Source organism: Bos indicus x Bos taurus, chromosome X, assembly GCF_003369695.1.
Source record: "Bos indicus x Bos taurus breed Angus x Brahman F1 hybrid chromosome X, Bos_hybrid_MaternalHap_v2.0, whole genome shotgun sequence".
NCBI classification, from domain to species: domain Eukaryota; kingdom Metazoa; phylum Chordata; class Mammalia; order Artiodactyla; family Bovidae; genus Bos; species Bos indicus x Bos taurus.
This window is the reverse complement of record NC_040105.1, coordinates 72,597,725-72,610,263: the sequence shown is the minus strand read 5'-3', so window position 1 is coordinate 72,610,263 and position 12,539 is coordinate 72,597,725. Positions and strand designations below refer to the sequence as shown.

Sequence of the window (12,539 nt, the reverse complement as noted above, 5' to 3'; positions counted from 1 at the left end):
ATTAATACATTAGAAAACTTTTTGGAGATTTGTGATAATTTGAAAAAACTCAGACAAATCACATAGCTTAGAAATATTGAAAATATTAAGAGAAAGGTATGCCATGAATGCATAAAATATATGTAGATATATGTATAACACATAAGATATAAGGTCTTCCATTTTCATTGGGACATGGGATCTTCCATTTTCGTCGTGGCATGCAAACTCTAGTTGCAGCATCTGGAAAAACACTATAAGTCAGTGTGTGTGTGTGTGTGTGTGTGGTAAGTCGCTTTAGTCATGTTCGACTCTTTGTGACCCTATGGACTGTAGCCCTCCAGGCTTTTCTGTCCATGGGATCCTCCAGGCAAGAATACTGGAGTGGATTGCCATGCCCTCCTCCAAGGGATCTTCCTTTGTATTGTAATTCTATTCCCTGTAGTAGGAATATATAAATGTATGTGTATATATGAAGTCTGAAAGAATAGAAACTAAGTTCCAGATAGTGATACGTTATAGTTATAGGTTAACGAATATATTTTTATTCAGTTTTATTGAGATGCATTCCACATAAAATTCAGTGTTTTAAATATATCCCCAGGGCTGTGCAGCCTTCACTATGATCACCTTTATTTTATTTTTTAATTAAAATATTTTTGATTTATAAGATTATATTAATTTCAGGTATAAAAGATGGTGATTCAATATTTTTATAGATTATGCTTCATTTAAAGTTATTATAATCACTATATTTCTCCATGCTTTACTCTTATATCCTTATTGCTTATCTATTTTATACATAGTAGTTTGCATCTCTTAATCCCATATCCCTAGAACATTGTCATCGCCCCCAAAAGAATTCCAATATACATACCCTTTAGCTTTCAATTTCCCATCTTTCTACACCCCTACCCTCAGCTCTGAACAACCATTAATCCACTTTTTATTTTTGCAGATTTGCCTATTCTGGATGTTTAATATAAATGGAATCATACAGTATTTGGTCTTTTGTGACTTTTTTTTACTTAGCATGATGTTTTCAAGATTCATCCATGTTGAAGCATGTATAAGAATTTGATTTCCTTTTATGGCTGTCAAGAATTCAATTGTATGGCTATACAATATGTTTATCCATCTACCAGTTGATCAACATTTAGGTTGTCATCACTTTTGAAATATAATGAATAATACAATGAATATTTGTGTAGATGTTTTTCTGTGAACTTATGTTTTCATTGCTCTTGTATACTTATGGAGGAGTAGAATTGTTGAGTCATGTGGTACTGTTTATCATTTTGAGGAACTGCCAAACTGCTTCCCAAAGTGTACCATTTTCATTATCCACAGAAGTGTATGAGGATGAATGTATTACTTTTATAATTAGAAAAGTAGTGATTTCCATTCTAGAGAAAGGCAATAAGAATATTTTAACTGTTTTTTTGCAGTTTAAGATTTGTTAGTGGAAGTAGAGATGGAACAGCAAGAATTTGGCAATATCAGCAACAAGAATGGAAGAGTATAGTACTAGATATGGCTACTAAAATGACTGGGTAAGATTGGATGTTAGATATTTGAGTAATTCTCATATAGTATACTATCTTTTACATTATTGTGTTCTATTTAATAATGAAAACAAATATATTTTTAATTTGGAGTTAATTGGTAGAAATTTGTATCTGTGTTTAGTCTCTAAGAACACTGTCTTTAACCGTTGATTGACAGATTGGGTGATAGGAACATATCTGAGTCACTCAAACTTCTGGTCTCTTGTGATCCAAAGATCTCTGTGCTTTACTAATGCCTATAGAACCATTCTCTGCCCTAGTTTTCTATAAGTCATTTTTATATTTTTTTATACTAGGCAGCTTTGATGGTTGTCCATATTAAATGTCACCATATTTTTAGATATTTCCCTGACTTACTGAGAATACCTTTATGTTTCATATTGTTAGTATTCCCGCTGCTGCTGCTGCTGCTAAGTCGCTTCAGTCATGTCCAACTCTGTGCGACCCCATAGACGGCAGCCCACCAGGCTTCCCCGTCCCTGGGATTCTCCAGGCAAGAACACTGGAGTGGGTTGCCATTTCCTTCTCCAATGCATGAAAGTGAAAAGTGAAAGTGAAGTCACTCAGTCATGTCCGACTCTAGCGACCCCATGGACTGCAGCCTACCAGGCTCCTCCATCCATGGGATTTTCTAGGCAAAAATACTGGAGAGGGGTGCCATTGCCTTCTCCGTTAGTATTCTACTCAACATTATAAATACAGTTAATCAGAATTACATTTGATCATCTTCACTGTTAACTGGAAGATACGTAATTACCTATCTCTTTAGGATACAACAGTTTCTTTAGGGTATGATCCTGAAATTAATTATTTTCCCATTAATAACAATATAGAATCAACTTTGTAGTCATAGTCAGCTACTGATAATGTCATTTGATTAAATCAATTAACTGAATTTCTTACTGCTTTTTTGTATACCTATTTTAGTTTCACAAAATGAATATTTAAAGGAATAAAGTATCCATTTAATTATGTTTTCCTCATATTTTCTGGTAGCCAACATGGCCTTGTATTTTACTTTTCAAGGTATCTAAAGATTCCTTTCTAACTTCACTTTTTTATTGCTCTCATTTAGCTAACTATAAAATTTTTGTCATTCTGTGTTTTTTTTCCTCCATAAAATAAGCCTATAGATGTTGCCCTATGTGATATTAATACTTTTATTATTTTATTTCATGTGTAGTTAAAGATAGTTTAGGATTTTTTTTTTAAATTTTATTTTATTTTTAAACTTTACAATATTGTATTAGTTTTGCCAAATATCGAAATGAGTCCACCACAGGTATACCCGCGTTCCCCATCCTGAACCCTCCTCCCTCCTCCCTCCTCTACCCTCCCTCTGGGTCGTCCCAGTGCACCAGCCCCAAAAAATCTCTCTAGAAGCATGCAACTTTTTAGATAAAAAAATCCTAAAGATAGTTTAGGTTTAGGATTTTTTTATCTAAAAAGTTGCATGCTTCTAGAGAGATTTTTTTTTCATAATTTGCTATTTAGATGCTCCTTTGTTCAATATCTATTAACCCTGAAATTATTTTGTTTAGGAACAATTTGCCATCTGGAGAAGACAAGGTCACCAAACTTAAGGTGACTATGGTGGCCTGGGATCGATATGACACCACAGTTATTACTGCAGTGAACAATTTCCTTTTGAAAGTATGGAATTCTATCACAGGCCAGCTTCTTCATACTTTATCCGTAAGTATTCTATTTTTGGAATAATTACAAATGATTGAAAAGGGCATTATTTTAGAAGACAGGAAATTTTAAGTTTTCTAGTTTGCTTTCTATGGCTTACTGTTGCTTGGAGAATTATTCAAAGTACCTTTGTTGACATATTTACAAAATAAGGATGGCGTATGGTGTAGCTACTAAAAGCAGGTATGAAAACTTTTCAGGATCTTTTCCCATATTTATTTACCCATTATGTTATCATATAAAGTCAAGGGTATATAAGTTATTTGTTTGTAGCATGAGTTGGGATTTTTTTGTTGTTGGTTTTAAGGATAGAGCTGGCTTTATTTAACCCAGTATATACAAAATAGTAGCTTTTCAACATGATATAAGAAATATTAATGAAATTGTTGACATTTTTTCATACTAAATCTTTGAAATCTAGTGTGTATTTTAAGTTTACAGACCATCTCATTTTCCACTAGCCACATGTGGCCAGTGGCTACAGGTCTTTATCTCTAAAAATCACAACTTCACAGGCCATTTTGTAGCCATCATTTTTATAAAATCCGTGTAAAACTCTGTCTTAATTAGTATCTTAATTTACAGTTCTGTTCAATGGTACTCTTCCCATGGGCTGATTCATGGGTCATCTTTCCAGTGGATTTTACTGAAGAAATTTTAAAACAGACTATTTTTAGTCCTTGTAACAGTTAAATCTGCTTAGTTTTGGTATAGAATTTATATTTTGTATGTTAAGAATTTGTGTACCAGAGTCTTACTAGGGTGTGAAGTTCTTCAATTCAACAAATACTTATTGAGTACCCATTGTTCCAGCCACTGAAAGGAAAGTGAAAGTGAACTCGCTCAGTCCTGTTCGACTCTTTATGACCCCATGGACTGTAGCCTACCAGGCTCCTCCCTCCATGGGATTCTCCAGGCAAGAGTACTGGAGTGGGTTGCCATTTCCTTTTCCAGGGGATCTTCCCTACCCAGGATCAAACTCGGGTCTCCTGAATTCCAGGCAGATGCTTTAACCTCTGAGCCACCAGGGAAGCCTGTTCCAGCCACTGAGATGGGTTTAAATAGTAGATTAAAGAGTCCCTATCCTCCTAGAGTTTATAGCCTATTAAATAAAACAAAAAACAAGCATTTAATCAGATAAATGCTAAGAAGAGCACAACACAAGTTTCTAGTAGGATAACCAAACTTGGTCTGGAAGGGTCAGAGAAAGCTTCCTGAGAAGGTGAAGCTTGTGTTAAGATTTGTAAGATAGGTAAAAATTTCCCAGCTCTCATCCTAAATGTCACCTCCTTGACAAGGCCTTCCTTGAGCAAACAATCTTGGGTAGCCTCACAGTCATCGTCTTGCTTTATTTTCACTGTAGTGTTGATCACTACCTAGTATTTTCTTACTGTATTTTTTCTTTGTTTATTTTCTGTCTCAGCATGGTAGAGGATCAATAAATATTTGGTAAATTACATGTGTTGAGGAGGTTGAAAGTTCCTTCCAAGAAGAGGGAAAAACATGTACAAAGGTCTTGAAGTAGAAAGGAGGTGAAAGCCAATTTTTTGGCTATAGCACAGACAGCAGAAAGAGTATCACCTGATAGGAGGAGAAACAGGCAGGGGCCAGACCATGCAAGATCTTGTAGGATCTATCCTGAAACCAATAGGTACCATGAAAATGTTTAAAAGCAAAGGAATAGCATGTGAATTTTGCTTTTGAAAACTGCCTCCTAATTGTAGCAACAGAGTAGAGAGAATAGATTGGAATGAGATAAGGATGACTCTGAGTATACTGTAGGATTCTATGATAGGATGGGCCTTAATGATAACTTGGATTTGTATGGTAGTGGTGGAAATAGAGATGTGCTTAATAAATAAAAATAGGGCAGATGATAAATCTTAAGACATTACTTCATCTGACTAGGTTTTGTTTCCCATGACCAAGGACCAAAAATGGAACCCCCTATTTAAAAATCTCTCTTTGCTAATGTATGCTAATGTAGTTGTAACATTATCATTTGACTTTAACAGAGTAATTTTACTGCTTACTGATTAGGAACCTGAGAAAGTATATACTATATCAAATTGGATATTCAGTAACAGATTTTGTTATGACAAATAAATAATTTTTTTGATAATCACTGGGAAAAAAGTTTTTTGTTGGTATTTATCAAAAAGGATTTTACCTCTTTATCTTCCACTTTTCATTTTGAGACATTCTAAAGTTACTTTTTAATAAGCTACATTTTTTAACATAATGGTCGTAGGGCAGGTTACTCTTCTATTTTTATGCAATGATTGGGGGTAAAATGCACTTTTTAGGTTCACAACATGTGATTATTTCTGGAAGCTCCTGATGTGAAATATGCTGATATGTTCCTAAGTGAAATACAATTTCAGGATGTCTGGCATGCTTCTCTAAAACTTGGAGCCTGTACTCTCTAGCCAGGAATTAACAAAAATGAACAGTGATCTAAATTAGGTGTTGACAAACTTTTTCTTTAAGAGGCCAGATAGTAAATATTTTAGGCTTTGCAAGCCACATATGGTCTCTGTTGAATATTCTTTCATTTTTTACCACCTTTTAAAAAATGTAAAAATCATTCCTTAAGCTGTCTGTCCAGAAACACTGGGGAGTTAGTTGGCCTAAAGTTCCCAGACTCCTGATCTAAAGTCTGTAGAGATGCTGATATTGATTTATTACTGGGGAAATATAGGAATGTTGGTTTCCAAACTTATTATTTTTTTTTTAGCAGCATACCTGTTTTTCAGGTAAAATATTAAAGGAAACCTTCAACTATAAAGTAGATAAAGGTAAAAAAGACAAACTATACTTTGTTGTTTGAACATATCATAGGTCCTCCCATGATACAATATGAATATCAGTGAGTACTGGACGAAGAATAATGAAGGTTTTTCTGTTATCACTGTGTCAGAATTGGGTGTTAATAAAAGATTTTGTTTGTTACATATTCTGTGACCTTTTAATAGCAAAGTCCTAGAAATATGAATACCATTTCAGAGGCCTGATTTTGGATTGTATTTCAAATACCTTTCAGGTCTTCTGTCTATTGAATATTTTATGAAGTGAAAGTGAAAGTCACTCACTTGTGTCCGACTCTTTGAGCCCCCTTGGACTATATAGTCCCTGGAATTCTTCAGGCCAGAATACTGGAATAGGGAAGATCTCCAGGGGATCTTCCTAACCCAGGAATTGAACCCAGGTCTCCCACATTGTAGGCAGATTCTTTACCATGTGAGCCACAAGGGAAGCCCAAGAATACTGGAGTGGATTGCTTATCCCTTCTCCAGTGGATCGTCCCAACCCAGGAACTGAACTGGGGTCTCCTGCATTGCAGGGGATTTCTTTACCAACTGAGCTATTAGGGAAGCCATATTTTATGAAATCAGCATTTAAACATATAAGGAACTCCAACAACTATTTCTTGTAGTGTCCATGTTTGTAAATGCTGTTAAATTTGCATACATGAATTCATCTGAACTAGATTGATAGGATATCCTGAGATCTTTTAACCAAATAAGACAGATATTCAATGTTGCTTTTCATTTTTAATATTGATTTTATCACAGGGACATGATGATGAAGTATTTGTTTTGGAAGCACATCCATTTGATCAAAGGATCATACTTTCAGCAGGTCATGATGGGAACATTTTTGTTTGGGACCTTGACCGGGGGACCAAAATTCGGAATTATTTTAACATGGTAAGGGAAATCTATGCTTGTGAAAGTCGCTCAGTCATGTCCGACTCTTTGCAACCCCATGTTCTATACAGTCCATGGAATTCTCCAGGCCAGAATACTGGAGTGGGTAACCTTTCCCTTTCTCCAGGGGATCTTCCAACCTAAGGATCAAACCTGGTCTCCCGCATTGCAGGCAGATTCTTTACCAGTTAAGCTACAAGGGAAGCCCAATCTATGTTTAGTTAATAAAAAAGCAGACTATGATAATTTGGTAATTAAAGTATACTTAGTGCCAAGGAACCTCTTGCCCTCTGTTTAAATCCATATAATAACTTAGAGAATGGCTCAAGATCTGAGAGTAAGGCCAGTTGAGAACTACGCCTTTCAGGGTGTCTCTGTTTTGTGGTGTTAACATTTTCCAAATTCTGTTTCCCAGCTCTTAATTCTAGAAACTCAAATTGAATAAGCATTTGGATTTAACACTAAACAAAATTCCAAAAATTAACGTTTAAACTATAATCCTAATGAATGAATCACAACAGTGACTGTATTGTATCTGTCTCTGATAAATCCTATATAGCTTAGTTAGTAATCAGGAAGTTGTTTGGCACACATGGAATTGGAGATGTGGATACTCCTAAAATATATTTTGTACAAACAATGGAAAAATATGTTGAAGTATCTCTTCTCCCAGTTGAACACCCTCCTATGGTGATGAGAATACTCATATTTCCCATATTTATTGTTCCTTTCTGAAAAATAGTTCTGACTAAATATTTCTAAATTGTTGGCCTTTGAGCTCCCTTTTATAGGCTTTATACAGATTCAGAGTGTTAATAATAACCCTTTGTCTTTTGTCAGTGAGATTGATTTGTGTGCTTTAATTTTAGGATGGTTTTTTTTAAAGTTTGATTTGCAGTTTAAATATGAAGATAATATCTTGACTTTCCTGAAGTAGCACCTTTGTCAATTTGGTTGTGTTTAGGTCTTTTTTATTTTCCTCAGTCATTCATGCAGTCCTTCTTCAGTTAGGGCATTGCTAGTAATGTTTGATATGATGCATTTCATATTGAATCTCCCTAATTTCTTTCAGAGCTTTACTATTACAGTAGGATTCTGGCTACAGAAGTCAGAGAGTACACTGGAATGTTGATGTATCACAGAATCCACGATATTACCAAGTAGAAGCTATTGACTATTTATTATTTGAAAATTACCTCCTAAGGTGACTTAAAGTGACTTCTAAATTTCAGATTGAAGGCCAAGGCCATGGTGCAGTGTTTGACTGTAAATTCTCACCAGATGGAAATCATTTTGCCTGCACTGATTCACATGGGCATTTGCTGCTTTTTGGATTTGGATGCAGTAAATACTATGAAAAGGTTAGTATACTTAATTGTTGTTATAGATTGTGATTTTTGATAGTATCATTCATACATCTTATTTGAAGCTTTTTGGTTAATAAAGGTCACTATGTTTCAATAGATAAAAAATAACAAAGTCGCTTTTTTTTTGTAAAATTTTTCATCACTGCTAGAATATAAGGCTTGGCAGTTCAAATTACTATTAAGATATACGGTGATGTGGATATAAAAATTCATTGGAAAACACTCTTGCTTACTACATATTCTTTCTCTGTACTACCTTTTAGGTGTAATAAGAGAATAACTTGACCAGGTTACATCCTTTACTTATCCTACATTAGGAATAAACAGCTCGTTGCTAAATGTTTATTTTACCTATTATTGATCTTGTTAAAATACTTAAGAAGCTAATTTAATTGGTTTCTTTTATTTTATTAGCTGTGAGTTTAGGATAGATGATAGAATCTTGGAGTTGGAAAAGAACTAGAATCTTTGAGTTCATCTCGATACTTAATCACCTTTGTGTCTTTCATGCATTGATATTTACCTGTCTCACCATTTATATTATACTCCGTCTATTCTTGTTTGAATAAAAACAAGCAAGAAAAATAGTTATTAAAGTTTGTATGTTTTTTTTTTCTTTACTTTACAATATTGTATTGGTTTTGCCATACATCAACATGAATTTGCCACGGATGTACATGTGTTCCCTGTCCTGAACCCTCCTCCCACCTCCCTCCCCATACCATCTCTCTGGGTCATCCCAGTGCACCAGCCCCAAGCATCCAGTATCATGCATCAAACCTGGACTGGCGATTTGTTTCATATATGATATTATACATGTTTCAATGCCATTCTCCCAAATCATTCCACCCTCTCCCTCTCCCACAGAGTCCAAAAGACTGTTCTATACATCTGCGTCTGTTTTGCTGTCTCGCATACAGGGTTATTGTTGCCATCTTTCTAAATTCTATATATATGCGTTAGTATACCGTATTGGTGTTTTTCTTTCTGGCTTACTTCACTCTGTATAATAGGCTCCAGTTTCATCCACCTCATTAGAACTGATTCAAATGTATTCCTTTTTTTTTTTTTTTTTTAAACTTTACAATATTGTATTAGTTTTGCCAAATATCGAAATGAATCCGCCACAGGTATACATGTGTTCCCCATCCTGAACCCTCCTCCCTCCTCCCTCCCCATACCCTCCCTCTGGGTCGTCCCAGTGCACCAGCCCCAAGCATCCAGTATCGTGCATTGAACCTGGACTGGCGACTCGTTTCATACATGATATTATACATGTTTCAATGCCATTCTCCCAAATCTCCCCACCCTCTCCCTCTCCCACAGAGTCCATAAGACTGATCTATGGCTGAGTAATACTCCATTGTGTATATGTACCACAGCTTTCTTATCCATTCATCTGCTGTGGACATCTAGGTTGCTTCCATGGTCCTGGCTATTATAAACAGTGCTGTGATGAACATTGGGGGTACACGTGTCTCTTTCATTTCTGGTTTCCTCAGTGTGTATGCCCAGCAGTGGGATTGCTGGGTCATAAGGCAGTTCTATTTCCAGTTTTTTAAGGAATCTCCACACTGTTCTCCATAGTAACTGTACTAGTTTGCCTTCCCACCAACAGTGTAAGAGAGTTCCCTTTTCTCCACACCCTCTCCAGCTTTTATTGCTTGTAGACTTTTGGATAAAAGCAGCCATTCTGCCTGGCGTGAAATGGTACCTCATTGTGGTTTTGATTTGCATTTCTCTGATAATGAATGATGTTAAACATCTTTTCATGTGTTTATTAGCCATCTGTATGTCTTTGGAGAAATGTCTGTTTAGTTCTTTGGCCCATTTTTTTATTGGGTCATTTATTTTTCTGGAGTTGAGCTGTAGGAGTTGCTTGTATATTTTTGAGATTAGTTCTTTGTCAGTTTTTTGCAACTTAAAAATAAGTAACTTTATCTACTACATTATTGTTCTGCTTCCTCTTATCCTAATTGGAGAAATATGATAGGGATGGGCCAGAAAAAATATATATTATAGGGTTTTGTGGAGAAAAATAGGATTATGATCTAGGTGATTCACTTCTACCTAGGGAAAACACATGACAACAGAGGAGTATATAGATAATGCAAAAATTGTCTGATTTGAAAAACAAACATGCTCTAGGAATGAAAATAAATGCTTGTTAATAAATTTCCTGTGCACATTAAATACTAAAATCTATCATAAAGATTCCAGATCAGATGTTCTTCCATACTGATTATCGACCTCTTATCCGTGATGCCAACAACTATGTATTGGATGAACAAACCCAACAAGCTCCTCATCTCATGCCTCCACCATTCTTGGTGGATGTTGATGGAAATCCTCATCCCACAAAATTTCAAAGACTGGTACCAGGACGGGAAAATTGTAAAGATGAACAACTTATACCACAGCTGGGATATGTGGCTAATGGTATGTTATCAACTAAAGTAAATTTAAAATGTTTTGTAAAGTGTTAAACTTACTCTTCTCTCCATAATATATCCCCATGATAAACTATGTAGTAGGTTATAATATATTTTACCTGAAAGTGAAAAGTGTTAGTCGCTCAGTCATGTCCAACTCTTTGTGACCCCATGGACTATTGCCCACCAGGCTCCTCTGTCTATGGAATTTTCCAGGCAAGAATACTGGAGTGGGTTGCCATTCCCTTCTCCAGGGGATCTTCCCAACCTGGGTTTTGTAGGCAGATTTTTTACATCTGAGCCACCAGGGAAGCCCTATATTTTATCTGATACCTTATTAATTTTCAGTGGCATAGAACTTTTTTATCTTACCAATGTACTTTTTTACATTGTTTATCTCATCTGGACACAGATAAATGGATTAGGGCAAACACTAAGAATACAATGAAGCAGAGAATGTATTGACCTGCTTCCTTAGAAACCTGAACATGTGTATAATCCTGATGCTTTTAGAATTGACTTCTAGTGATAATTTAAGCTGGTTTAAAACTCAACATTCAAAAAACTAAGATCATGGCATATGGTCCCATCACTTCATGGCAAATAGATGGGGAAACAAAGGAAACAGTGACAGACTTTATTTTCTTGGGCTCCAAAATCACTGCGGACAGGAACTGCAGCTGTGAAATGAAAAGATGCTTGCTCCTTGGAAGGAAAGCTATGACAAACCTAGAAAGCACATTAAAAGGCAGAGACATTACTTTGCCTACAAAGGTCTGTATAGTTAAAGCTATGGTTTTTCCAGTAGTCATGTATGGATGTGAGAGTTGGACCGTAAAAGAAGACCAAGTGCTGAAGAATTGATGCTTTTGAACTGTAGTGTTGGAGAAGACTTTTGAGAGTCCCTTGGACCGTAAGGAGATCAAACCATTCAATTCTAAAGGAAATCAGTCCCAAATGTTCATTGGAAGGACTGATGCTGAAGCTCCAATACTTTGGCCATCTGATGTGAAGAACCAACTCATGGGAAAAAAAAACCCTGATGCTGGGAAAGTTTGAGGGCAGGAGGAGAAGAGGGCGACAGAAGATGAGGTGGTTCGATGGCATCACTGACTCAATGGACATGAATTTGAGCAAACTCCAAGAGATGGTGAAGGACAGGGAAGTCTATGCTTCCTGCAGTCCATGTGGGTGCAATCTATGGGTTTGCAAAGAGTCAGACACGACTGAGTGACTGAACCACAAAAGTGATGATTAAATTTACTAACTTTAATGTGCCAAGCTTTTATAATTGGTGAAATTCTACTGCTCTTATTATTGGTATTTTAATTTGAGAGTACATAGTTAATGGACTGAAGAAGAGGAAATTTAAAGAACTATAAACTGGAAGGTGGCTCTTTACCCACCACCCTCATGTTTGAAATGTAAGGAATTATTAAGTGTTCGGGAGGAGAATGCTAAGTGTTTAAATAACAATAGTATTGGAGGATATTGCCGATGCAGTGATGAGTGTGATGCATGATAGGAGCATAGTAGAAAAAGACATTTAAAAACAACTCTTTTGGTTAATATGTTTCCCTTAGGTATACTGCCTCCATCCCACCCTGACAGCAGAATGTCTTCATATGTTAGTTTGTTACTTGTAGGTTTTCTTCCAAGTATGAGGCAATGAGTTATTTATTTGCAAATGGAATTTTATATCCTTACTTACAAATTAAGATGATCTTTATAGAATGAAATGTTACATATCCTTTTTATATTCTCTCATAAAGATTTGTAGAGCAATGA

At 35.7% G+C, this 12,539-nt stretch overlaps 1 protein-coding gene across 3 annotated transcripts in view; it reads left to right on the top strand.

Annotated features, from left to right (window-relative positions):
• BRWD3 (bromodomain and WD repeat domain containing 3) overlaps nucleotides 1–12,539 on the top strand; it is a 156,966-nt gene that overhangs the window by 79,329 nt on the left and 65,098 nt on the right. For all 3 annotated transcript variants that reach the window (XM_027533282.1, XM_027533283.1, XM_027533284.1), the window contains 5 exons: nucleotides 1,428–1,532; nucleotides 3,089–3,242; nucleotides 6,818–6,952; nucleotides 8,185–8,313; nucleotides 10,533–10,758. In XM_027533282.1, the coding sequence (XP_027389083.1) occupies nucleotides 1,428–1,532; nucleotides 3,089–3,242; nucleotides 6,818–6,952; nucleotides 8,185–8,313; nucleotides 10,533–10,758 (749 nt within the window). The remainder of the gene's footprint in view (nucleotides 1–1,427; nucleotides 1,533–3,088; nucleotides 3,243–6,817; nucleotides 6,953–8,184; nucleotides 8,314–10,532; nucleotides 10,759–12,539) is intronic.